Source organism: Balaenoptera musculus, chromosome 11, assembly GCF_009873245.2.
Source record: "Balaenoptera musculus isolate JJ_BM4_2016_0621 chromosome 11, mBalMus1.pri.v3, whole genome shotgun sequence".
In the NCBI taxonomy this organism is placed as follows: Eukaryota; Metazoa; Chordata; class Mammalia; order Artiodactyla; family Balaenopteridae; genus Balaenoptera; species Balaenoptera musculus.
The window spans coordinates 40495736-40523078 of NC_045795.1; the positions used below are offsets into that span (position 1 = coordinate 40495736).

General features: G+C 54.3%; 1 protein-coding gene across 1 annotated transcript; it reads left to right on the forward strand.

The window, feature by feature from the left end:
• Nucleotides 1-3807: 3807 nt before the first annotated feature.
• IP6K3 (inositol hexakisphosphate kinase 3) lies at nucleotides 3808-27062 on the forward strand. The gene is made up of 6 exons (XM_036867861.1): nucleotides 3808-3988; nucleotides 13555-13920; nucleotides 20276-20486; nucleotides 21607-21782; nucleotides 22801-22976; nucleotides 25638-27062. Exons 2-6 carry the CDS (start codon nucleotides 13734-13736, stop codon nucleotides 26055-26057), a joined length of 1170 nt encoding a protein of 389 aa, XP_036723756.1. The 5' UTR covers nucleotides 3808-3988; nucleotides 13555-13733; the 3' UTR covers nucleotides 26058-27062.
• The last annotated feature ends 281 nt before the right edge of the window (nucleotides 27063-27343 follow it).

Below are 27343 nucleotides of genomic sequence, written 5' to 3' on the forward strand. Positions count from 1 at the left end.
CTGCACACTTGTCTTGGAGGCTCCCACACGATCAGGGAGGGGAAAGGGGAAGAAGGGGAGGGCGGCATGCCAAGCCTGGGTGCAGCAAGAGGGAGGAGGGGCTTTTGCCGGAACCTGGGCAGCTCAGCAGCATCTGTGGCAGCCATGATGTTTACCCTGTGGGAAGGGGGTGGTGACATGTCCTGGAACACAGAGGGTTGTTGTTGTCTCTAGAACAAGAAAGCTGGGTCATGAGGGGAGCTGCTAAGGAAGGATGTCACAGTGACCAGGCCGAGGACTCCATGCCCGGGGCCAGGAAGAGAAGAGGAAATCCCCGAAGGCTCATGACTCCACGCACCCCCAGCTGTGAAAGCCAGAGACCCAGAATGAGTTCATGCATTCATTCATTCATTCCTTCATCAAACACATACTGGGAGGCTGGCACTGTGCTACATGCTGGGGGCGTAGTGTGAAACAAAATGAGCCAAGTCACTGTCCTCAAGGAAGGGAAACACACAGGAGCAAATAATCACACAAGAGTGAGACCACATCTGGGATAAGTGCTTCTAAAGAAAGGTACTGGGTGGGTGACGGTGTTGGAGAGGTCAGGGAGGGCTTCCTGGTGGAGGTGATGCTTGAGCTGGCATCTGAAGGGTGAAGAAGAGTTAACCAGGCAGAGAGGTGAAGGAAGGGCATCCCGGGCAGACGGGACAGCAGGTGCAAAGGCCCTGTGCAAGGTGTGGTTGGACCACAGAGGCGAGATGGGGCTGGGGAGCTGGGCCCTGGGAGGCATTTGGACTTTATTCTTAGGAGCAGGAGCCACTGAAGAGTATTAAGCAGGTAAATGACATGACCCAAATTGTTCCAAAACATCAGTCTGGAGAGAATGACTTGTGGGAGTTGAGGAGAAGGGAGGACGGCACAAGGAGCTACTGAAGCCATTGTGCCGGAGACAGCAGGGTGGTGGCCACAGAGATGGAGCAAAGGGGACCAGTTTGTGATGTGAAATCCACAAGATGTGGAGCTGGATGAACTGGTGGGGAAGGCAGCAGTGCAGGGATTGGGGTGGGGGTGTCCTAAAAGGTCAGTCGAGTCTGTGGGGGGGACAGGTCAGGGAGGGACCAGCCCACCCCTTTGCCTTGAGGATGGGCCCCAAATAGTTGGAGTATGCTTATGAGCCCCAGGCATTTTCTGCCTTCAAATGGTGACATCTAAGAGCTAGTCTGGAACGTTCAGTACACGGAAGAGCCTGGCTGCTGGTCAGGGCTGATTTCCTGGAGGAGAGATAAGAGCCAGACCCAGTGTCACAGGGTCCCAGACAGGGTGGCATTGGAAAAAGGCAGAACAGCAGGTATCTTGCAGGGGAAGCCAAGCTTCAGGAAAATGACCATGGAGAGAACTTGGCTGCAGTCAGAAAACAGAAATAGAGCAGCGTATCCAATTGCGTAACAGAAAGGACAAGATCATGGGTGCTTTTGTTTACTGCTGTGTGTTTCGGATCACATACTGGGGGCTCAAAAATGTGAAATAAATGGGTGAATGAGAAGTCAGCGTGGAATCTTGCTCTTTACAACAGCAAAACAAAAGCAGAAACCAGGTACTGGAAGGTGAACCGACCCTCCTGAGGCCCTGGGTCCACCCAGCATCTGCCCCTCACCAGCCGTCTTGCGGGGAGGTCCCTTCCCCTCTGCCCCGCTAAGGGCCTCCCGCTCAGCCTCTGGTAGCTCTAAGTTTCCCAGAACAGGGATCTGAGTCCAGCCAGCAGGGAGAGGGGAAGTGGGGGAGGGCTGGGAGGAAGGGAGGTCACGGCCAGGTAACCAGAGCCCGGAGCATAGCTGGGCAGTGGGGGGCCAAGCACGCTGGAGGCTCAAGAAGCAGCCTGACCGTCTGCTTTCCCTAGTGAAATGGGATCTGCCGGCCTGGGCCGGGCAGCAAGTGGGGGTGCATGGGATCCTCGCTCCACTTTAAACCAGGCCTCAGAGCACCCTGGGAATCCCTGTCCTGTCCTGCCCTGTCAGGGAGAGGACCTGTGGTGGGAACGGGAAAGGAGGCTGGCCACAGGAAGGGCAGCTGGGCTGTGGGCGGCCAGCCCCAGGCCCCTTCTTTTGCCGATAATACATCTATTGAGCAGCACATGCTGTGCCAGGCCCCAGAGTGGGTGCGGTGGGCACTGAGTGGACAGTGACCTAGGGCACCTCTGCGACAGGGACCAGGAGACCACGTTCTAGTCCTGCCTCCTCTCTGTGCTCACCTGCTCCGTGAGCGAGCAGCGAGGGAGAGGCTGCCCCGAGTGCGTGCTCGTGCTCCACGGACGCGTGGAAGCTCAGGGAGGGGACGGGGCAAGCCGGGCGGGGGTCCTTGTTAGACCAGGGGGTGGGGGAGGGGACCCTGGGGGATGCGGCCCAGAGTCAGAGAGAGGCCGGACGCCCCCAGGGGGAAGCTGGCAGAGGGCCGGGCAGAGCCTCTAGCCCCAAGGCTGCTGCGGAGCCTCTGAAGGCCGAGCGCCCACGCATGGAGAAGCCCCGAAGGGACAGGCTGGGGTCAGGGCAAGTGGGCTGCGCAGCGCCCGCAGGAATGGCGGCCAGAAGTGCGGGGTAGCTGGAGTCACCTGAAGGGCGGACGTCAGACCTTCCTAATACTTGGCCCAGGGTCACTTAGACCTGAAGCCTGTCCCTTGCTGAGTCTCTGCCCTTTGCCCCCACCCCACCCCATCTCTCACTCGTCACCAGACCTTGTCAAGCCTGCCTTCCCAACACCTCAGGGATCTGCCTGCTCCCTTCACCCCGCTGCCTGCTCTCCGCACCAGGCTGGGACTCACCTGGAGGACAGCACCTGGGGCCTCATCACCTGTCTGCCCACCTGTGACCCACTCCTCCCCAGTCCGCTCTCCTCAAAGCAGAGCGAGCCCTCTAAACACACACCGGGGCCCGGCTCCCCACCCCCACTCCCGGCATAAAGCCCTTGAGGGCCTCCCGAGAAGCTGAGGACAGAGAACTGTGAGGCCCACCTCCCCACCCCTCCCACCCCCCAGCCTCATGTGTCATCACTCCCCACTCCCTGCCTGCTCCAGCCACCCTGAGTGCCTCCACCTCCCCGCCCCCCACCTCCACCCCGGCTGCCTCTGGGCCTTTGCACGTGCTCTTCTCACCACCCTCCCCTGAACCAAACCTGGACGACCCTCCTTCTCCTTCAGGTCTGCATAGGTCACTTCTTCCAGGATGCCTTCCCTGCTTCCCCCAGGCTGGTGAGGGGCCCCCCCTAAGCCCCCTGTCCTCCCACCAAACACTTACCCTGGAGCTGCCCTTTGACTTGCTGAAGCCCCTGACTGTAATCTCCCAACAACAGGCACTGTTCTGGCAGGTTCCTGGGTCAGCCTAGCAGAGTATCTAGCACCCACAAGGGCCTCAAAAAATACTCGATTGTCCTCAAGCTGATTGTTGATTGAATGTCTTGCTGCGAGACTTTCCTTGTCTCTGGCAGCCACTTCTTGGGACAAACTGGCAGTGAGGTTGTAGGGAGTGGGGTGGGGGCAGGGAGACAGGTGAAGGGAGAACGTGACCCCTACCCCAGCCTTACCCCCTGAACGGGAAATCAAAAACTAACCAGGGGCCTGGGGCAATTGGCTCTTGGTGCACAGGGCCTGACATCCATCCAGACAGCGGGCAGAACCCCCCTCCTCTTCCTCCCCACACCCTCCCACCCTCTGGCCCTGCCCCAGAGCAACCCAACACCAGCTGACAGTTGGCCATGCCAGCCAGCCCCTGCAGGCCCTTCCCGAGGGTCAGGTGACCTCTCCTCCCCAGGCCTCTGCAGCCCAGCCCTCTGGTCAGACCTGAGTCTGGGCAGACCTCTCCACCAGTACTATAGTGGACGGTGACTTCTCCACGCTGGGACCCTGGGAAGGGCCTTTGCCCAACACCACATACGGCGGGCACTGAAAGAGAAGATTACTTTCCACTGGACCCCCTCTTCCACACATTCCCACAGTCCCGCCACTAGTGAGGCTCTGGTGAGTGCTGTCTTGGGGGATACGGATGGGCAGGGAGGTCCTTGATGGCGCCTGAGCGAGGGGAGAGAGGGTCTCACGGCCACAGGACCTGTTCAAACCATGGGGGACCGAGGGGATGGGCCTCATCTCTGTCCAGGACCCCATGACTAGGGGTCCGCTCTGTGGAGATGCCGGTGTGTCTGTGTGTGTCTGTGCTTTGGGGAGGGGGGAGAGGGATGTTGGCAGAGTTCAGCAACATAGAAATTCTGTCATACGCTCTTCCCCCGTCTCTCCCCCCCTCTCCCTAGAGTCATTCCTACCCTCTGCTTCCTAGGATGTTCTGGAGTCTGGAACTTTGGCTCCTGCACGAAGGTGGGAGGGCCGAGGCGAGCCGGGACTGTAGGGGAAGCTGTGGGGTCAGGTGCAGAGGTTGCAGCCATCCTTTCCACGCCACTCTGGGCTTAACCCTTCACAGAGGCAGCTGTCCCAGGAGAACTGGGCAGCATGGGCCCTGGGAACAGCAGGTCTTGTCCCAGCAGCCCTACCCTTCCGCCTGAGAGGGGCCACAGGGCTAGATGATGTCAGCACCTACAGGCAGCGGCTGGGGCCTGGGTGTGGGCGCCCCCAGTGGAGGGAGGGTGTGGACGAAGGCCATCAGAGATGTGTCACCACCAGGGGCCTCCAGTGCCCTGGGCAGTGGCAGAGTCTTTAGGGTCACCCTCCCCATGGGCTCTTCTGCCCCCGTGCCCCTCCAGTAAAACAGATTTGAACTTGAGCCTGCCAGGGTCCTCAGACTCTCTGGGGGCCTTGAAAACATCCATGGTGTGCCCCTCCCCAGGGAATCAGATCCCACAGGGCAAGGCCTGGGCTTCTACTGTTTTTAAAAGCTACTGGTTTATTTTTTAGCCTTTTTACTATGAAAGACTTTAAGCCTACAGGAAAAAATAGAGGGAATGACACAATGAAATTTGCATAACCTGAGTGTGGATTTTCACAGTTGTTTGAGTTTTGCCATATTTGCTTCATTGTATTCTCTAAGGCTAAGGTATTTTGAAGTAATCTATGGACATCACCGCACTCCCCTCAAAGACCTCAGTACAGGTCCTTACATAACCCCAGTGCCTTACCCCACTGACAAGATCATTGGCTCTCCAAAGACGGCCACATCCAGGCCACATTCCAATTTCCCCAATTGCCCCCTAAATAGTTTTTAATGCTTTGGACCAGGATCCAATCAGGGGGGATCAGGTCAGTGTGTCTTCTGAGCCTCTTTCAATCAGGTAGCGTCTCTGCCAACCTCCACTCTCCGCTCCCCCATTCTCCCCCCACCACAATGACTTGCTGAATTGAAAGGCCAGCTGTCCCATAGGAGGGTAAGAACAGGGCTGGGTCAGCAGCTCTCAGTACAGAGAGGGAAACTGAGTCCTGGAGAGGAAGGGACGGGGAGTCTAGGCAGAACCGCGTCTCCTGGCCCCACTGTGCAGTTTTCCTGCACCCTTGCTCCATATACTCCCACAAAGCCGGCTCCTTATCAGGGATCTGAGAAACTCCTCTTCTGCAAAGGGGCTGTGGTCCCTGGGGCCGTCCCAGTGCTTTGTCCCAGGGCATCCTGGGGGCGGCAGGCCGGGCTGAGCCCACCCATGGCCGGCAGCCTGCCCCTGCTTTCTCCTGCTCTGAGCAGAGTCCCTAAAGATATCCTTCCCATGCGGTTGCTATCTTGTTCATCAGCGGCCGCAAGGGAACAGCAATCAACTTTGTGAGCATCAAGCATCGGCTTGTTCAGGGACCTGGGGGTGGGGGGAGGCTGGCCCAGATGGCCAACGAAGGGAGTGTGGGGTCCACCCACCCCCAGGGGAGGAGCTGGTGGGTTGTAGATGCTGAAGACCACTTCTGCTCTGCTCAGATGGACCCTCCATCACCCTCGCCCCACCTCCTCGGCAAGCCCCCGTCTCCGGTTTTGGGGTCCCTCCCCTGTGAATCGAACCAGGCACCCCACTCCTCAAAGTGTGCCTCACCCATGTCAGGAAGCTCCCCGGCCCCTGCTAGACAACCTTTAGAAAAAGCAGGTAGGTGACAGGAAGAGAAGGGAACGTGGGGGAACGTCCACCTTGATGGTAACTCCTAAGCTCTTTAAAAACAGCCATCTGGGAAAGGCAGGGGCACTTCAGCCACCGTCCAGGCTCTCTGAAGACAGGCCTGGCAAACCCAGGGCAGCTGGGGAAAGCGGCCCCTGATCGCTGGGCCAAGGTGCTTGCTGGCCCGAGGGCATCCTCTCTGGGAGGTTCTGGCCCGTCTGCTGCTGCCCTCTGCTGGGCAAAGGCTCACCCTTCAGACTTGACCAGCTCAGCCCTGTGGCCTGCGGTGACCACACACTCCCAGACAGACAGACAGACACACACACACACACACACATTTCTCCACCCCACTATTGTGTTTTGACCTTAAAAACTGTTTCTTCTTAGAGTCCTAAAGATGCCATACTAACCACTGGCAAGACCGTCTCTCTCTGGCTCATAAGGCAGGTGGCTGGTCATGTGACTTAGAGAAAGGTGTGGGGAAGGATATCAGAGGCTGGGAAATGTGCAGGTCTGGATATTTAGGAGTATCCAAGACCCTGGGCACAGCTTCCAGGCGGAGAGGTCCCCAGGAGCCAAGCCTGCCTGGGAGGGGCTGTTGGAGTGGTTCCCAGCCACGGCCAGGGGGGCCCAAGGTCCCAAGGTGCTGTCATGAGGTCTGGCTCTGTCGGAGTTGGGAAGGGAGAAGCCCTCCCCCGGAGCAGCCCTTCCGGGGCGCTTGGCTTTTGAGTCATTTTTACACCATGCGTCTCCCGCCCTGACAGCAAGCTCAGAACATCACTGCTGCGGCTAAGGACATTTGTCAGGAGCTGAAGGGCTTCTAAACTAATAATCGCTGTATTAAAATCGCATTTGGTCCTCAAGCTGGAGGAACATTGGAAGATTTTAAATGTTAAAAGAAAAGGAGAGGGGGAAAAAAAACCTTCCCTCAAAGGATAACATCGGCTTGGAAATAAGTCAGGAATATGAAGTATTGCTCTGTGATTCTGGAAATCAAGCCTTCCCCAGGAAATAGATGTTCTCCAAAGCCTCATCTTTCAGCCATGGCTGAGAAGGTGATGTGTGAATTCCCCCAGCGTTCAGTATTGATCCTACCGGGCCGGGACTGAGCAGATGGAGGGGCTCACACCCCATAGCCCTTGAGTCATTCATAGGATGGATTTTAAAACTTGATTTTTTTCCCCCCAGAAAATAATCTTGTGCCTTCCAGGTCCTGATGGCCCCAGATGATACACAACCCTCTGCCATGTGAGAAACTCCAAAATTCTCCTGCCCATTACGACCTCAACAGTTTTAAATGGTTTTCTGATCCTCTCGTCTCTAATAGATTAAAAAATGCTCCCTTGGGCATCACAGATACACCGAACGGTACTTGTACCAAACCTCTGGCTCTGAGCTACCTGCAAAACGTACCTTAGAGCTTCAGAGGCGAGAGGGCAGGCCATAAACCATGCTGCTTCTGAGTCTGCAGCCCAACACATTTTATTTTGCAGTCTTCTTTTGCTGCAAGCGGTTTCTCAATTATCTCCTCCCCAGAACGCACCCCTCCCCCTTGGATGTACTGGGATGCGGTCCCGAAGGCTTCCACACCTTGGCGATCTCAGGCAACCCCCCTCCTGCCTAGACTGATGAGGGGGCCAGACAGGCACCTCCGGTCCACGTGGCCCGACCTCCTCTGCACCCATTCCATGCCCAGACCCCCAGCAGCATTCACCTCGGCCTCCCAACTCAACCCTCCCTCTAGTCCCGTCTCCCTGCCTGTCCTTGCCTTTCCCTGTTGCTCCCTGCACACACACACACCCAAACAGGCCTTCCTCAAGTTCCCCCAGGCTGAGCCTCTATCTCTCCCATATCAGACCCCTTCCTGGACCCCTCACTCCACCCCTGTCTTGGCCGACAGCAGTATCTCTTCTAATCTTTTCAACTAGGACTCATTTTTCAACATAATTTGTTCCCTATGAGTCCCCCTGCAATACTCATTAGACTTTTAGTATCTGTTGATTGAGAAAAGAGATGATGATTAAAAAAACTACTAGGAACTCAATAACGCCTTTAAATGAATTTGTATTTTGGTAAACACCAAAGCATTTAGATACATTTGAGAAATGATCGAGCTCCGTGGATATTAGTTTTCTAGTCTGCAGATAATGCTGGTGGTGGTGACGTGGCTTTCGGTCAGGGCTCAAGAGACCCACGGATGGGAGCCCTCCACCCACGGCACGTGAATCCACACTACCCCCCCAGGGTGGCGCTCCTGCCGCCCAGTCAAGGACGAGTCTCCCATTCCTGATGTGCACAGCTGAGACACACAGCGTAGAGAGGGCCTCAGACAGGACCCTGGCCCCCACTTAGGGCTCAGGACTCCCAGAGGGAGCCAGAGCGGCTGCCCCTCCCTTACAAGGGAGACCGCATGTTGGGGGCAGAACAGGCATCGGCTTTAGAATGAGACAGACTCACTGTGGCTGAATCCCAGCACCAGTGCTCACTGGCTCTGGACCCCGGGAAAGCTCTTCTACTTGCCTCCATCTGAAAATTATTCTCCTGAGAAACAGAGATGGGCATTGTAAGGCCAGTAGTCCATAGTAGATACTTCATAGGAGTAACTATGATCGTAGAGGATATATTTGTGCAATGAAATATTTGAGTGCCTGAGGTTGCTCCGTACAGGGTATCTGGCTGTGAGTTGGTGAAATAGTCAGGAAGGACTAGGTTGAGCTGCATAACAAAATACCCCCAAACCTCAGTGCCTAATATAGCCCAGATTTCTTTCTCTGTCATGCATAGTCACTCAGGAAGTGACTGTGCTTCCAAAATCACCTTGGCCAGGGAAAGAGAATTTAGGGCACTGCTTTCTCTAAAAGCTCCCACCAGAAGTGGCATATGTCACTCCCTTTCATGCGATGTCGGCCAAAGCAAATCACACTTTGGCCAACGTACCTTCAAAGGGAAGTGAAATCATACCACGTTCCCGTAGGAAAAAACAGAATATTTGTGAACAGTCTTGACAATAACCACAGTCACCCAACTAGTTTCCAGATATAAGGAGCTGACAGCCTCTGATAAGATAGAGATCATGACTCATTTAGTCCAAGCTGAACCCTTACAAGTTTGATTTGTGGTTTCACCTGCCACCTTCCCTAAAATGGGAGAGGCGAGTTCTAAAAGAGGTGTATCTTCCGTAATTTTTAATGAACTCTGGTTTAGCCTGTGGGGAGAGGTCGTATATACAGAAAGGATCTCAGGAAGAGGAACTAAAATGTGCCGACTGGTGGTGACGAGCCACAGTGCCTTCATCCACCTCAGCTTGATGGGTGACATCTGTCACTGTGCCTGACGTCACTGTTACTGTCATCCGTCCCCACTCTGGGAGCCAAATACAACTGCAGGCCCTGCTGTCCGTAACCCTCCTTTCAAACCAGGGAGTATCTTGCAACCCAGCGCAGGCTGGCTATCACTCAGGCCCCGCAGGGCTGCACTGACACAGACGGTCCAGGGCCTTATTTAACAACCAGCTCGATTGCTGGGCCCCATCAGAGAAATTAGCCCTTGAGTCTCCTGGGGTGAGGCCCAGAGTCATTTCATTCAGGACATGACCCAGTGACAGGGCAGGAGGACACAGGGATCTGGGGGCATTTGACCACTGTTCCCGGGGGAGGGGGCACTAGGCTGAGCTCCTCTGGCTGGGAGCAACTCATCCTCCTCCCTCCCTCCTTCATCCTTCCTCCCACTTCTCCCTCCCCAAGGAGCACTAGGGAAGGATGCTGGCCAAGGGGTCTGGGCTGTGGGTCTGCGGGAGGAGGCATGGGCTGGAGAGAGGGACATTTGTCTCCCTTCAAAGCACTAAAGGGAGCCCTTCAGTGTGTCAGAGGGGGTGTGAGATCCTGTCTCTGGTGACCGCCTCACCCGCCTTCCCAGCACCCAAGCTGAGTCACAGGGGTCAGTCCTGAGAACAGCCCACACAGTGACAAAGCTCAAGTGGTAGAGACGCTTGGGAAGAGGACTCCACAAAGGAGGGCTGTGCATTCTGTCATCTGAGCGTCCTGTCAAGGCTGTGGCAATGGGCGGTAAATCAAGATTCAGACAGTTACCCACTTCATCCCATGGGCCTCAGCAAGCTGGTGGGGATGCCTGGAACGGACCCGGGCACCTGACTCCTTGCCCAGTGCTTTTGGGAAACAGAACGGGGACCAGAGGCATTGCTCAAAGGCCAAGGCTTGGGTCAATGAAAGAAGTGCCTGCATGTGGCAAAAGGAAGGTCTGGGCTAAGAAAGGTCTGTCAACCTGAATTATTCATCTGGGACTTGGCAGGAAGGATGGGACGAATGGAGGCCTTCTCTAGCTCAATCCCACAGCAACAGACAGGAAACCTCAGCTTCCTTGGGAATCCAAGGTCAGCATCAGTGCCAAGGGGAAGCTGCAGAGTGCTTCTCCGAGCAGCAGCAAAACCCACCTGCCTGCCTCAGGCACGTACCCCGGGGGCTGAAGCCACTGCCCATCCGTCCTCCTTCCGCCCCTTCCCACAACCTGCCTCAGAACCTCAGGCCACACAGCTCAGGAGCTGGAGGACCTTCAGATATCCCCTAAGCTACACCCTAAGATGACCCTTGAGCAGAAGGGCCTCAGTTTCCCCAGATTCAAGTCCAGCTTTTTTAAAAGTACAAACTGGTTACCCAGCAGACACCCCACCACTGCCCACCCACACCAAGTCTGGGGCAGGAGAGTTTACGTTGCTGTGTGTGAGCCGTCTCGGAGGCCTGGGGCCTTCTGGCTGATCCTGGCTCCCTGAGAAGGTTTGGCCAGGGCTCCTGAGAACGTCTGACCCTGGGGATGGCAGGGATGGGAGGCGGAGGCGCTAGGAATGACAGTGCCTCTTGGGTCTGGCTGACACCGCCCCAGGCAGAAAGCCCCAAGCAGGTCAATACCAAGGCCCAGCTCCAGGGGGGCCTCACCTGATCCCTCACGATGGTTTCTGCAGCAGTACGGATCCCAGCCACCACTAGGACATGCACTCACTGTCATCAGGTAGCGGGAGGGCAGGCCAGGGGGCATCAGGGTAGGAGAAACCACGCCTGGGGACAAGAAAACCTGAGTCCCTGTCCCAGCACAGCCAGTGACTTGCGGGTGACTTTGGCCAAGCCCCAGCCTCCTTGGGGCTCAATTTCCTGACTCTCAAAGTAGAGAAACAGCAGCCCCCAACCCCTCTGCATCATGGCAGGTAAGCATGATCTGAGCTAGTGTGCCTGGGTTCAAATCCCTGTTCTCTCCCTAATAGCTGGGTACACACAGGCAAGTTACTTAACCTCTTTGTGCCTCATTTTCCTCATCTGTAAAATGGGGCCGATAACTAATTACCTCATAGGGCGGTTGTGAGGCTTACATGGGTTCATCTATGTAAAACTCCTGGAACGCTGCCTGGCTGTGTGTTTGTTACCATTTATTGTTATTTTCTCCCCATGCCACCACTGGTAGGTGACATCCATGTCCTTAGAGCTCCTCGGGGTCACAGGGGGTGTGGGGAAAGAAGGGCGGTGGGCCGCCCAGCAGAGCAGCATGAGGGCCTGGACGCCGCCAAAGCTGGGCTTGCAAAGGTGAGGCCAGGCCTGGTTAGCGCCAGGCGCTGGGGAGACAGCGTGGTGGATGGGGCCTTGGCTCCTTCCAGGAGTGGCTATAAATGAACTTTACAACCTGGCTGTCCCTCTGCTTACCAGAAGCGCCTCTTCCTCCCTGACCCGGGGACAGGTGAGCTGGCAAAGGCTGACACACAAGTGAGCCCGGCCAGAGGAGAGGTGTCGGGCTGCCTTGGTTTTTCTCTTCCTTCCTCCTTCCTGCTTCAGCCAAGTTTGCAAGGAGGATTGGGTTTGCCACGGAACTGGGATGTCTTGTCTGATAACCAGACTGAAGGTATCAACTCATCCTAGGGCTGATTCCCGATTTTTCTCGCATCTAGATGCCTCCTAACTTCTTTCCTCATCTCCTGGGGGCAGATCCCAAGCAGGGCTCACCTCTGGGTGGTCTCAGAGCAGGGCTGGGGGGAGCCCCTTGCCGTCAGGCCCCAGTCCTCCTCGCCCCAAGGCCTCGCCCCAGCACCCCCAGCCTCCCCAGTCACGCTTCAGCCACGCATCCGGCAAAGCAAATGCACACACCAGGTAGAAGTCATCCCCTTTCCCTTCCTAAAGGGGAGCTCTATGGCCTGCCAAATAGTAGCCAATTCGGGAACGGCGCCATGGAGGGGAGTGTCGGGCCGGGCTGAGGCTTTCAACTCCTCCTGGTGCTGGAGGTCCAGGTGGGTGGTGGGAGCTTCTCTGAGCTGGAGTCCTGAACCAATTGACAGGTACTGCTGTGTGTGGAGCCAGCCAGCCATGCCCATGGTCTGGACTGAAGGTCAACAGAGGGTTAATCACGCCCAGCGCTGCCTAGCCTAGTTGCATCTTTGGCCGGCCGGGAGTCCAGCAGAGGAGAGAGTATTAATAACTCCGTGGTGACGGGCACCGCTGCGGGAATGTCCTCTCGAACAGGATGAATACGACCACAAGAGCCTCCCCTTGCAGTGTCTCCTTGGCACTCTACTGAGACAAAGTCAGGATGTCTTTAGGGGCCATGTTTCCAGCCCGGAGTTCCAGCATTTGCCTGAGGTCCGGCAGGCCCGCTCTCAGGGAGGGTGAAGGATGCACACGTGGTGGGGGACCAGACGAGGAGCCCCCGCTTAACTTCTGCCTGTGCTCCGGGCCTGAGGTGGGGCCCAGCAAGCCATCGAAGGCCTTGCTTTCCTCATTTGCAAGCAGCAGTGATAAAGCCGGCCCTCCCGGGGCCGGTAGGAAAATGTGACCACCATGGCAATAATGCTAGAAATAATCATGATAAATCACATTTATTGAGCACTTAGCTCCGGGCACTGGGCTAACCTTTTCATGGGCTTATATCTCAGTTCTGAACCCTAAGTCCACGAGATGGGTATCATAATTATCGTGTTCTACAGATGGGGAAACTGAGGCCCAGAGAGGTTTAGTAACTTCCCCAGGTCACACAGCAATGATGTTGTGGAGCCATGATGGTGCACAGCAGGTGTATATGCAATATCAAAACGAAGCATTCCTGTACCCCTCCAGCCCCTGCAGGATGGTGAGTCCCCACCAGCAAGGACTCTGCTCTCTTCTCGTTGGGTTGGGATCAAAGTTGCCGAAGGAAGGCAGGCAACGGGACACGAGAAGTTCAGACACACTCACTGCACTCTGAAAACTTACGGTTTTAGGTATTGTTTTTTGTTTCTTGAACGTTTTAATATTAAAATTCAAAAGGCACAGAATGGTATTTAGTGAAAAGTCTCCATCTCAGCCCTGCTCCCCAGAGGCAGTAACTGTTACCAGTTGCTTGTAACAGATTATTCCAGAAGAAATCGATGCCTATTTACAGTCTTGTTTAACTACCTGGGGGTCGTGGCTGGCGACTTCAAGTGCTGCCCCCACCAGCACACCACCTCCCTCACATCCTTTCCCTTCCTCCTCTGCTTTCCAGGGAACGCCGCCAAGAGCCCTCAGCCAGGAAGACACCTGGGCTATGACAGCGATAAAGGCCAAGAAGGAGAAAGTTGAGGACTGCTGACAGCCCTGCCTTCTGTCTGGGAGCTGCTACCTCGACCTCGGGCCCTCCCTCTTCTTGTGGATTTGCGGGTTGCCCCCTTCCCACACTGAAGCATGGTGGTGCAGGACAGCATGGACGCCCCTGGCGTGCCCCTGGAGCCCTTCCTGCACCAGGTCGGAGGTCACCTGAGCGTACTGAAGTATGATGAGCACACGGTATGCAAGCCCCTCATCTCCCAGGAGCAGAGGTTCTACGAGTCCCTGCCACTGGCCATGAAGCGCTTCACTCCGCAGTACAAAGGTGAGTGTCTGGGGCCAGCATGGGGCGGGCGCTCACACCTGCCACCTCCTCAAGCACAGTGGTGTGTTGAAGTGTTGCCATGGAGACCTGCCCCTCTCCGCAGCCCAGCTGGCCTTCACAGCCCCAGTTTCTCTGAACTCTTTGAGCCTCCAGGCCTGGAGTGTTATGCCATTTGGCGTCCTACAAATTAGCTCAAGCCACCAGCCTTCGAGGAATTGAGAATGGGATAAAGTGATTGCCCAGCCCCACCCCGCCCTGATGGGGCATCCTGGTCTGTGCTTTGGGAGTGCCATGCCTGGGTCCTATGACTGTGGTTGGTAAACACAGGACAGGTGGAGACCTCCTTCACCTCCCTCAGGTGACCCAGGTGCATGGCAGGAGCCTCGGGTCTGAGACAGGTTATGGAAGGGCTGGTTCACAGTGTGTTTGGGAAACCAGAATTCCCACCGTCATCCAGGGGCAAAGCCAGGGCGTTTCCACGGTGTAGCTGGGGAAACGGTGCACGGAGCAGTGTGTGTTCTGGATCTGAGCACAGAGTGGGTTCTGGGGAGAGAAGGCTGGTGGGGGAGGGCTGCTGTTTGCTGGCCTCCGGACAGGGGCACTCTGTGGGCTGCCAGCATCCGCAGGGCAGGCTGTTTTGTTCACATCCAGCCTTCGGTAAAAGCGGTTCACAGGGCTCAGGGCAGGACTCTGCCAGCCGCGGACCCACAAAGGGATACATACTCAGAGAAAAGACCTCCTTTAGAGGATTTTAGACCTCTAATAAGTCAGTTAAAAATTTACCTGCATTTCAGTGATGTGGATAACTGGGAAGGATGGGGCCTGTCTTCATCGGTGTTTCTCAAAGTGGGATCCAGGATCAACCAACTTTACCAGAATTGCTGGTGTCTGTGTGTGTGTGTGTGTGTTTAAATGCAGGCTCCCAGGCCCCATTCAAGACCTCTGAATCAGAATCCCTGGGGTCAGGGCCCAGGAATCCGTATTCAGCATGCTCCAGATTCAGACCCACTGAGAGGGGCCCAAGGCCTTGAGCCCTGGGCATTGCTTCAGTCATGGGCTGCTAGCACCTCTGAGAGTCTGAGATAAGACAAATGAGAGACAGGGGTGGATGGCTGGTGTACAGCCTTTGCAGGCCTCCCCGGGGGCCCTCTGGGGCCGCAGGCCGGTGTTGCCCATCAGCTGTGGATCACTGCCTATCTTGTCCGAGCACCCACTGGAACTAACATCTGGCCCTTCACAACTGAACTCAAGCCAGCAAAGGGGCGGCAGGATCTCGGGTGGGGTGGCCTCCTGCCCGCAGCATTTCACGCTGGTTCGACACAACCCTGGAGCTGAGACAGGCTGCCAGGGCAGCCCCAGGCAGAGCAGGGAAGTGAAAGAGGCCGGTGGGTTTCCAGGACCACATCCCGGTGCCCTCCCCGTTCCCTGTCTGCACGAGCCATCCCCCATTTCGGGGGGGGGCGGGCGCGGGTGGGTTAGGACCACACCACTCTGGGGAGTCTTGGGCACTGTCGACTCTCCAGACCCCTCCTCTGCCCTGCTTCCCTCTCAGGTTGGGCCCATCCTGGTACCACCTGCCTTGGGGCCCTGCTAACTTGATAGATTAATTTGAGTCATCACTTCATGCATCAGTCTTTGCCTTGGGGCTTCATTCAGGAGATGATGTTTGCAAACAAGTCGGAGGGGGCGGGTCAGGGAACCACAGGACATCTCTCAGGTGAGACCACACAGCCTGGCTGAGGGGGAGGGGGAGGCAGAGCCCATGGGCTGGCGTGACACCCAAACAGGAGGTTTCGATGAGGCAGAAACGCTGATTCCCTCACCTGCCCGAACACGATCCACGTGGTGCCAGCATCCAGGCACCACCCAAGGAAACGTATGTCTGAGGAGACACTAGAAAGGGCCCAGAACTGGGACCCTCAAGCCCTCAGATGCCAAGGGCAGGGAGCTGAAGTCAGGTTTGGGATGGGAAAGGGTCCCTCGAAGGACCTCAGGCTGTGCGGGCATCTTGTTTCACCAGAAAAGAAAAGTAATATCGGCCAACCCTTAGTGTTCACTCAGTGCCAGGCACACTGGAAGCAGTTTCCATGACTGACTCGTTTAATCCTGACAACAGTCCTCTGAGGAAGGTACTTCTATCATCCCCATTTCACAGGTGAGCAAACTGAGGCACAGAGAGGTTACCCAACTTGCCTCAGGCCACACAGCTAGTGAGGCAGAGCCAGAATTCAAGTTTAGCTCCCAAGTGTGGGCTCTCAGCCCCCCAGGCCGGCTCCACCAGTGACTATCACTGAAGAGACAACTCCTCAGATGCCAGTGCTCAGGGGTCACCCAGCCCAACGTGGGAGGGGATGTGACTTGCCCAGGGTCACTCAGCTAGTGACCTCAGGTCAGGGGAACTTGAACACCCACAAAGCTGCCACAGGGGTCTCCTTTTTCTTTCTGGTGGGAAAGAAAGGGCTGTTCCTGATGTGGTCGCCGCATGCCCCGGAGCCCACCCTCTTCCTTCTCACTCCCTGCACGGTGATGGCAGCGGACTGCTGGGCAGGCACGTCGTTCCCAAAGGCAGCCTCCCTGTGCCAGGAGCTCAGCCTGGACCCTTTGCTGGGTTCCTTGGGCATGACAGCGTCTTGAGACTGTGTCCCTCTGCCTCCCAGTCTGCCCATCGGCTTTGGGTGAGTGAGGACATACTCCTAGGTCAAGTTGGTAGTGGATGAGCCAGATTCATATTACAGACAGCAGCAAATAAATGTTCTCATGAGCTTAAAAATAAATACATGACAGAATATTCACGGAAGCTGCTCGGCCAAATCGAAATTGCTGAGATGCTCTGGGCACGTCAGCCAAGGCAGTGAGAACTCATGTCTGCCCAGCTGACATGGTCACAATGGAGGTGCTTGGGGGGCTGGTGAGCAGGCAAACAGGGCCGGGGTCCCCCACTCTCCTGGCCAGGCAGGGGCAGCAGAGTGTTGGGAGCCCGTGGGCGGCCAAGTCCCCATGGACACCCAAGGCAAGCTGGAGGCCAGGCTGGAGCCAACAAGGCTCTTGACTAAAAGAACAATCCAAGCCCCAAGGAGTCTGGATTCAACTGACTTGCTGCTCTTGTCAAGGGCAGGCAACCTGAGATTGTTTGCAAGGCCGCTATGTGCTATGGTCCCAGATTTCAGAGGGAAGGGCTGGGCTGAGCCAAGAATGTGTGAGAGAGGGAGGAAGACAGACCTACGGAGACACAGAGCCAGGGAGAGGCACGCAGGGAGACAGAGCGGGAAGGCAGAGACATGGAGTCTGGCTGGGTAGCTCTGACAATATGAGAAATAGAAAAGACTTTTGGATGTTATTGGTTTGGAGTTATTTGCACCTCTGCTTGCGTCCATCTATTTAGACACTCAGCACGGATGAGATGAGACAAGAGCTGGAACCTGGAGAAGCAGGTGAAGGTCACATTTCTTGTCCCTCCAGGGAGGCCTCCTGGGCCCAGGGCTCCCCAGGACCGTGGTTTCTGGCAGGCCTGTCACCTTCGCCTCACAAGTGGGAAAGGCCAGGCAGTTGCCGGATGGTAACTTGAACTTAACGAGATCCAAAAGGGCCTTGCCTTTGGCCAGCACCCCTTCCTGCCTCCCCAGGAGCCAGGAGGCTCCAAGCCCCCCAAGGACAAGCACAGAGGCCAGCCAGCTCCCCCTCTTCTCACACCTGGAGGGTAGGCTCTGGGGCCTGTGGGTGGTTCCCAGGTCAGTCCTCCTCCCTGGAACAAGCACAGCGACCCTCCCACCAAGAAGTCAAGGCTGGAAATGTAACACCGTATCCTTGGGCTTCTTGGCGCTTCCGGCCCTCGGCACTGACGGCCCTCTCACGAGGTGGTGGCATCGTAGCCTCTCCGTTCGTTCCTGTGGAACAGAATGACCAGAACAAATGTGACTGGGGACACAGCAGGAGTGTGCCTCATCCACACACGGGTAAACATAGTGTGATGACACAGGAGCCTCCCGATTAAGTCCCAGGCTCAGTGTGACAGCCTGTTCTGTCTCCCATATTCACGGCTGGCGTGGCCTTCATCCCTTACCAACTGTGTGACCTTGGATGAGTTATCAATCTCTCTGAGCCTCAGTGACCACAGTCAAGTGCCTTGCAGGCTTAGTGATCAACAAAATGCACATAATGCTGGCACACAGTAGATGTGAAAGACCAGGGAGTGGTTATTACTACCGTACTTGTGTCCCTGACCTGCCATCAGCCCCCTGCTCTCATGAGCAGGACAGCCCTGGTGGGCTCGGTCTAGGGATGCAGGCTACTGTCCAGGTGAACTACAGAATGCCAGGTTCAAGTGCGCTGTTATGGTTACTATCATGATTACTTCACGGGACGCTGGGGCCTGGGATGAGCTAAGGAAAAGCAGAGTTTTTTTAAGGAACTGGAGGGAACCGAAGGTCACGCTCAGGCTGCAGAATTAGGGCACTGGGAACCTGAAATGACAGGCCTGGCCCAGGGAGACCACTGAGCTAGGCACAGATGGGCCTGGAGCATGACGCGCTGAATTATAGAGCAGCCCTGAAAATGAGTGTCTGCTCTGAGCAGCCCAGGAGGGCCGGGCAGGGCCGCACGAGGGGAAATCAGCTGCCTTGGCTGCTGGTTCAGCAGAAATGACCACTTAAACTCTGAGAAGGTGACCAAGTGGCCAGGGGAGGAAAGCAACACCTGGGAGGATGTGACCACAGACAACCCTCCCATCTGTCAGGGTCCCAGCGGAAAATGAGCAGTACATGCCAAGGGAGTTAAATAAAGAGAATTTTTCAAGGGACTATTCACAGAATTGACACAGGATTAAGGAAACAACTGCGGAGACTTCCCTGGCGGTCCAGGAATTAGGATTCCATGCTTCCACTGCAGGGGGCACAGGTTCGGTCCCTGGTTGGGGAACTAAGATCCCACATGCCATGCAGCGCTGAAAAAAAAAAAAAAAAGGAAATAACTGGGGATGGTTAGGTAACCAGGGGGCAGCAAGACTGGAAGTCTGTAACCACCCGCAGGCCTGAAGGGCCGAGGTGAGGGCACGGCGGAGCTGAGCAAGAGGGAGGCTGCAGAGAAACACAGCCACGGCAGAGCCACGCCGCAGCAGGGAGGGAACAAGTGGGATAAAGCCCCAACCTTTCTCCTCCCCTCCCCCCATCTCCAGCCAGCGTCCCTCATTGGCCCAACTGTCAGGCAAAGGAGCCACTGGTGCATGCCAGAGTCAGCCCCCAGGCACAGGATGGATGGAGAATGGGTTGGTAGGAGAAGGAGCAAAGAGAGGGTCCTCACGGCATCAGCTGCAGGAAGAACAGGGAACAAAGGACTCTGTAGAGATCCGGTTCTCTCAAAAACATTTGTGTGGCCGTCTCCTGGGCCACGACCATGAGTATCTTCCACCTTCACCAGAACTCTGGCGAGGCTGGGCACCCACAGAGGGAGGGCTGGACCCTGCCACCAGAGCGAGAAGTCCAAAGAACACCACAGAGCCATTAACGTACAGGCCAGAGCCAATGACCTGACCTGGTCGATGTTCTAAAGGAGAAGCTCAGCTAGCACATGGGCTCAGTGGGTGTCCTCACATCCTTCGCTATCACAGCCAGCGACTGGAGTAGGATGTCATGCCTGGATTACAAACACCGGTGGTTAGGAGGTACCATTGGAGAAATCTCACACGCCTTCTCTTTTCTATCAAAGAACCACATTCTGTCCATAATCTTCACGTAATGTGCGTCTAACCAAAGGCAATGGCGAACGTCAGTGTGAAAGCCAGGGATGGGGGGAGGATGAATGAAGGGGCAACCCGAGCACCAGGAGGCTGTTAGAGGAAGGCTTCCTGGAAGAAGCTGCTCAGATACAGGTTAACAGAGGGGAGAGCCAGGGTGTCGAAGGAGGCAGAGGATAAGGGGCAGTAATGAGAGGAGCCCCCGACTTCCCTCACTGCCACTCAGAGGCAGGGGCCCTCTTTGCAGAGGACCAGCTCAGATGCCCCCAGGTTGGGCCCGGGTGGGGTGCTGCGGGGTGCCTGGGTGGTGTGCTCGCGCACAGAGGAGTGGGGATGTGAGGACGAAATGTACGCAGCTGCTTTGTTTCAAGCATGAAGGGGCAGGGAGAGGTGACGAAGCAGAAGCTGTGCCAACATTCGTACGAGGCCATTTTCTGCAGGCTCCGCAGCTCTGGGCTCATTCTGGAACAGGATCGGGTTCAGGCCAGTCCCCGTAGCTCTTCCTTGAGAGACGAGTTGGGGAAGGGGGGCGGTTGACCACTGCCATTAAACTATAGTTCAAAAGGACATCACACTGCCTCCACTCCGTAAATGTCATCTGCTTTCTCCACCCCTCCCCTTCTGCAGGCACCATCACCGTGCACCTCCAGAAAGACAGCCGAGGCCATCTCAGCCTGGTTGCCAACCCACTGAAGGAGAGCCGGGGGCCCTTCAAGGTCTCCACGCAGTCGGCGGCCGTGGCCATATGGCAGACCCTCCAGCAGACCACCAGCGGCGGCGGTGCCCTCCCCCTCCCCCAGTGGCAGCACACCCAGCGGGCACACTCACTCAAGGAGAGGTGAGGGCCACTTGGCAGGATGACAGAACCCGGGCAGCACGTCCCTAGCAGGGACCAGCACCGCTCCCACCCGTGCCCAGGCCGATGGCTCCCCATTAGGGCCAGAACCAAGAAAAGGAGAAATTCAGATGAAGGCTCTGTCTAGAATAAGCCACGTGACCAAAAAAAAAAAAAAAAAGGAATGCATTTTCTTTGGTGCCACTTCTAGAGGGAGGATTTCAATGCATTTCATCTCGGAAGTGGATGCACACGCCGAGTCCTATACAGAGCAGACATTCGGTGTATATTTGTTTCATTAAATACCTGTTTCACTGAGACCATGAGGTGTCTCTGGAGGGGGAAAAGGTGCAGAGCAGAAACCCCAGAATAGTCGACATAAAGGAAAAGTGTGGCTAATGCCTCTCTTAAATCATCTTCCTTAGCGGTCGAGACGGGACGAGGAGAGAGGTCAATTGCAGGGCTCCGTGGGACCCTGGAGACTCAGGCGGCTCAGGACGCCCAAGGTCCTTGGAGAGTTCTCAGATTAGCTGACCTTTCTCAGATGAAAAGGATCCCTGGGGATTTTTTAAACACTTATGGGAAACAAAAGGGAGCTAATACAATGAAAGTACCTCCCTTCCCCAAGGATCTTATTAAGCCTCCTGGCTTGGCGTCAGGAAGCGGTGCATATTATCTCCATGTTACAGACGGGGAAGCCAAGATGCAGAGGGCAGGAGAGGGTGGACCAAGGACCTATGATTCTTCCCCCCATGGCATCTGAAGCCACAGTAACAGCCTAACCCCCAGCCTTCTGATTCCAGGCAGGGTCGCCACCTCTATACTGTGTTGCCTCCATAGGGAGGTAATGACCCAGGTCATTTACAAGTGAATTTAAACCGCCTCAGCCCCCTGAGGAGGTGACATGCTCCGGCGAGTTATTCCGGCGGACTTTAGAGAGACCCCTGCGAGGCCTGCAGCGTGGCCTGATCTGGTGCCCCAGGGCCTGAGCAGGGCCGGCAGGGCACTCTGAGGTCCTGCAGGCATCCTGAGAGTAGCCAGGGAGAGTCCACATCAGGGTCCAGCCAGGAGAGCCCAGTCAGTCACAGGGGCCCTGACTGTCGTGTGCTCCCCTCGCCCGCAGCCCAGCCACAGCGCTCCTGAGGTCCGAGCTCCACCTCAAGGCCCACGTCCCCTCCCTGGTGGAGGATGTGAAAGGGAACCAGACAGAGAGGAGAAGCTTTAACCCGTGGGGCCTGCACTGCCACCAGGCCCACCTGAGCCGCCTGTGCACTGAGTACCCTGAGAACAAGAGGCACCGTATCCTTGCCCATGACCCGCCCGCCTGCCCAGCCGCCACTGTGCACGGTGCTGTCAGGGGCTCGGGGTGGTGAAGGGGGTGATAGACAGAGACGTTTGGGGGCAGGGCCAAGGGAGGTGTGGGTAGGGAGAGAGAGCCTGATGTGAGGGAGAGTGGGAGGCACAAGCCCTCCAACCTGGGACCTAGGAGAAAGCAGATCTCTCCAAAAGAAAAACCAGAGGCTGGGGAAGGAGGACTGGGGGAAAAGCTGAACAGAGTGCCCCTGTTTGGGCCACTGGCTGTGTCTCTGCCACCTGGGCAGTGGGGATGGGCAGGGCTGGGGTCTCTGTGGGCAGATAGGAAAGATGACTGCCACGCTGGGTGGGGGTAGGGGTGCGGGTTCAAAGGGTGGGAGGGTCCCTGCACCCAACCTCCCTTTTACACCTCCCACAAACTCAGAGAGCAAATTCAGGCTTGAAATGCCCCTCTTTTGTCACCTCTGGCTCCTTCCTGCAAACGCAAACCGGTGGCTGGTTTCTCTGTATTTACTAAGCCACATCTGCAACCCTCATCCGTAAGAAGCTTTTGCAGGATAATTACTCCGCTGAAATTAATATTCCTGCAACTCATCTCCGAAGCTAACATCAACCCACTTCTCCCAAAAGGTATTGGCCCATTCAGTGACTCGAGGTTTTAGCATTATGATTTTTCTGCCATAAAATGTAAATTGGGCATGGCCTGCCAGGGATTTCACTCCTGCATTTAAATTACAACCTCAGAGCAAAAAGGAAAAGAAAAAGAAGCTCACATCCTCATCAACTCCCCCTAAATGAATGGACTTATGAAAGCAGCCTGCAAAGTTAATACCTTGAAATCTTCATAGCAACTGACAGGCTGGTCTGTAATGAAAGAAATGGGAGTGAAGGGATGGGGCTCAGAGGAGGGAATCTCCAGCCAGCTTCAGAGGCCTGCTAACCGCCTCCTGTGGGGCAGTGGCCTTTATGTCCTCAGAAGCCTTCCTTAAAGTAGCATGACCAGGGTTCCTGCTGCTGGAAAACGTCGTGTCACAGTACAAGCATCCCTGCATCTTAGACCTGAAGATGGGGACCCGGCAGCACGGGGACGATGCGTCGGAGGAGAAGAAGGCCCGCCACATGAGGAAGTGTGCACGGAGCACCTCGGCCTGCCTGGGCGCGCGCATCTGCGGCATGCAGGTAGGTGGGGGACATCTGCGGGGCTGGGCATTCTGGCATGTCCGCTAGGGAAAAGGACGTCTCCCATCCAGATGCTGCTGCCCCCCGCAGGACCCTTCACTTTGTGGGAGCAACAGAGACGGCGGCCAAGCACCTCTTTCACCAAGAAAACGCATATCCTGGTCTAGGACACACTGGGTTTTTTCAAGAGCGCCTTTCAGGATAGTGATATCAAAACCCCACCATTTTGGGGGAATGTAAATTGGTGCAGCCACTCTGGAAAACAGTATGGAGGTTCCTCAAAAAACTGAAAATAGAATTGCCATATGAAAAAAAAAAAAGAATTGCTATATGATCCAGCAATCCCACTCCTGGGCATATATCCGGACAAAACTGTAATTCAAAAAGATACATGCACCCCTATGTGCATAGCAGCACTATTTACAATAGCCAAGACATGGAAAGAACCTAAATGTCCATCGACAGATGAGTGGATAAAGAAGATGTGGTATATATATATATACAGTGGAATACTACGCAGCCATAATGAGTGAAATAATGCCATTTGCAGCAACACAGATGGACCTAGAGATTATCATACTAAGTGAAGTAAGTCAGACAGAGAAAGACAAATACCATATGATATCACTTATATGTGGAATCTAAAATATGACACAAATGAACTTCTATGAAACAGAAACAGACTCACATAGAGAACACACTGTGGTTGCCAAGGGGGAGGGGGTGGGGGGAGGGATATATTGGGAGTTTGGGATGAGCAGATGCAAACTATTATACATAGGATGGATAAACAACAAGGTCCTACTGTATAGCACAGGGAACTATAGTCAATAACCTGTGATAAACGATAATGGAAAAGAATATATATAACTGAATCCCTTTGCTGTACAGAAGAAATTAACACAACATTGTAAATCAACTGTATATCAATAAAATTTAAGAAACCACCATTTTTAAACTCATCTCAGGGTCTCTGGCAGTTGGAACTTTCCACGTGACCACGTTGGTCCTGCCCATGTTGAGAGCAGACCTTTGATGACAGTGTGTGAGCAGGTCTGGGAGAAAACTGAGAGAAAGCTTCTCTGTGTGCTCCGTTGGTTTCTCGTTCTCTTGAACCATGAAGCTGAACCCTCTCCTTCTCAGATGCTGGCAGGCAATCTGCTCTTTGAATCCTTATTAGCCATTCCCTGTTCTTTCTCTGCCTTTTCTGCTTCTGCTTGCTACCTCTTCTCGTTAACAAAGTGGGAAGGTCGTAACCTGCAAAGCCCAGTAAAGGAATGGTTAATTTTTTATTGCCCCGACTCCACACTTCATTTTTGCTGTTCTGATGTGGTTTATAGCCAGGGCTGCAGGAGAACAGGAGGAAATAAACTTTCTCCAGTGGTTCACTCTTAGAGTCTATCTACTCAAAGCAAAACCAGACACGGATCTGACGGTAATCGTTATCGCTTTCCTTAATTGAAACTGCCACCCCTTGAAGCTGGAAGTTGAGTCTATAAATGTGTGGCACAGATGTCCCTAGGAAGGCTTGGAATGCAGTCCTCAAGAGAATGGAGTGTGACAATTTGTGGAGTACATGGAATCTCTCTCTGGACCTCAAACCTTATGAAATTGATCTGATTTATTTAGAAAGAGATGCCTGTCCTGGGCTTAGGACGGCTAATTGTAGCAGCTGATCTCCAGCCCTCCAAAGGCAACACCAAGTCTATGGTATCTTTCTGATTTTTTTTTTCAATTCCTGTTTTCTGTAAACATATCATGTAATCTGAAGGCAGGGAAGACCTGAGAAACTGTCTTGGTCAGGTACGGGCAGCCCTTCCCAGGTGTGCCAGGCAGAGGTGTGCCAACTCACCCTCTGGCCATGCCAGCCACTGACCTCCGTTCAGCCTCTGCCTGCCTCTGCCATCTAAATGAAATGGGAGCGGCTGCCACTGTCTCCCCCATCAGCATCTCTCCTCCATCTGCTCCCTTCCGGTGGCCAAGACATGACAGGGGAGGGGAGAAGAGCTGATGCTAAGGAGAGGAGGCGCCAGCCCCACAGAGCTGCTGTGAACCTTCCCTGCTCCATCCAGGCTCCCCTCAACCTCACTGGCTGCTTGAAAACTCCATCCACACCTGATCTAGCCTGTCTTTTCATCTCCAAACAATTCACCCCACTCTACCCCCAGAGCCATTACGGGTTTCTTAGAATCTGCAGAGAAAGGACTTCATAAACTTTGTTGGGGGAAATTTTAATCTACTTGGCTTTCCAAAGCCATTGGCTGTGATTTCAGATTCCCACTAAAGCTTTCTCGCTTGGGTTTGCTAATATTTAAAGAGGGCCAGAAGCCAGGGTTTAAATCATGGTTTGGAGGTTGACATTGGAAATTCACAAGAAAGGAGATCCAAACCTTTTCCTGGTGGGCGGAGGGTCACCTTCATAGGATGAAGGATCTTTAGACCTTAGATTCCTATTAAACGCTTGCACAGAAAGCATTTTAAAATGTAAAAGTTACACTGGTGCTTGATGAAAGATCATCTTGCCAGTCATTGCAGCCATTCTTGCCCTGCATCTCTAGAAATCTGTTTATATATTAGGTAGCTTGTGATGCTGCCACTGTAGCAGATGTGATTCTTGTTGTTTGCAATTCTTCACATTTTCTATCTTCTTTTTAATGCAAGGTTTATCAAACTGATAAGAAGCACTTTCTCTTCAAAGACAAGTACTATGGAAGAAAACTCTCAGTGGAGGGCTTCAGACAAGCGCTTTATCAGTTCCTGCACGATGGGACCCGGTTCCGGACGGAGCTGCTAGAGCCCATCCAGCGCCAGCTCCGGGCCCTCCTCTCAGTCATTAGGAGCCAGAGTTCATACCGGTTCTACTCCAGCTCTCTCCTCATCATATATGATGGGCAGGAGACTCTGCAGACGCCCCACGGCAGCAATGTCGTCAAAGTTGACATCCGGATGATCGACTTTGCTCACACAACCTACAAAGGCTCCTGGAATGAACACACCACCTACGATGGACCAGATCCAGGCTATATCTTTGGTCTGGAAAACCTCATCCAGATCTTTCAGGATATTCAAGAAGGAGAATGAGACTTGTTGGGCCCATCCAGATTTTTCTGGAGGATAGCTCTCCAAAGGGGCCTGTTGGTAGCTAGGGTAGTCTACACGTCCCTGAGATGTGTCTGTAATAATTATATCTACATTCAAAAGCCATCTCTATACATGGCAGGCTATACTAACAGCTGCTAAGGAAACCAGCTCTGGAGGTGATTCACATACCCTGGCATCTTGCACTCATGCCAGTCATCGTAAGCTGCACAGCAGGATGAAATGGTGCCTTTCTGGAGTAAAGGGTGGGGTGCAGAGGAGTTAGAGGCCAGCATTACAGTGAGATTCTGGAGTATTTGCATTTAAAGATGCTTTCTTGTTGTCATGCTGCAGTCTCACAAGCTGTAAGGCAAAAAAACAAAACAAAACAAAAAAACCTTACTTGAGGAAGTCTGGAAGAATGAATTCCCTGGTTATCGTTTTTCTGCTCACATGGGCTGCGGCTCCCAGGGCAGACAGAGCTAACGAATGTCTCTTACCTTCCTCAGAGGCACTGTTGGTGGGGCTGGGTGAACTGGGACAGATCTGCCCATCTCACCAGCTTTGTCCCCAGGTTCTGAATGGACAAGGACAATCCCAGACACAGTACTGGCAAACCAAGACCCCAGCTTCCCCATTTTGGCCCGTGGAGAGGCGGGTCCTATGGGAAGTGATGACTTTGTCAGATTCTGACCATGAAATGCAGCTTCCGGTGGGGGTGAACTGCGCATAAGGAAGATGTGAACTTCTACTCTCCGCTTTCTATTTATTTATTTAGGGGGTGGGGTGGAGGAGTCAGAAGAGAGGAGCCTGGGGGACCCAGGAAACCAGGCAATGTTTACGAGATGGGTGGACAAGTGTAAATACGGAACTGAGAGCAAACGGTTCTAATTAATTCCTTCTTCTGCAGTGTGGAAACCTATTATAATGCCCTCGAGTCAAGCACTGAGATACATTACCCAATTAGGGAAATAAATTTGTTAATAAAATTGCTGAGGTTACCAGTGATTATTTGGTGTGCATTATTACCCTTTCTGTTTGTTGATTCTGATCATCATACTGTATGGTAATTCCAATTTATGGGTGATTAAAGTATACACAGCAAGAACACTTCACTGATCTCCTGCAATCCTTCAGGGAACCTGGGTGAGAAATGGTGGCTAATAAAATATCTACGTGTATCACAAGGCAAGCACCAGACCTGAGAAGTAAGTGGTCCTTTCACGTGAACCTTATACAGTGCAAAATGAAACCATTTTTATATTCTCATAGCTAATTACCATTAACTT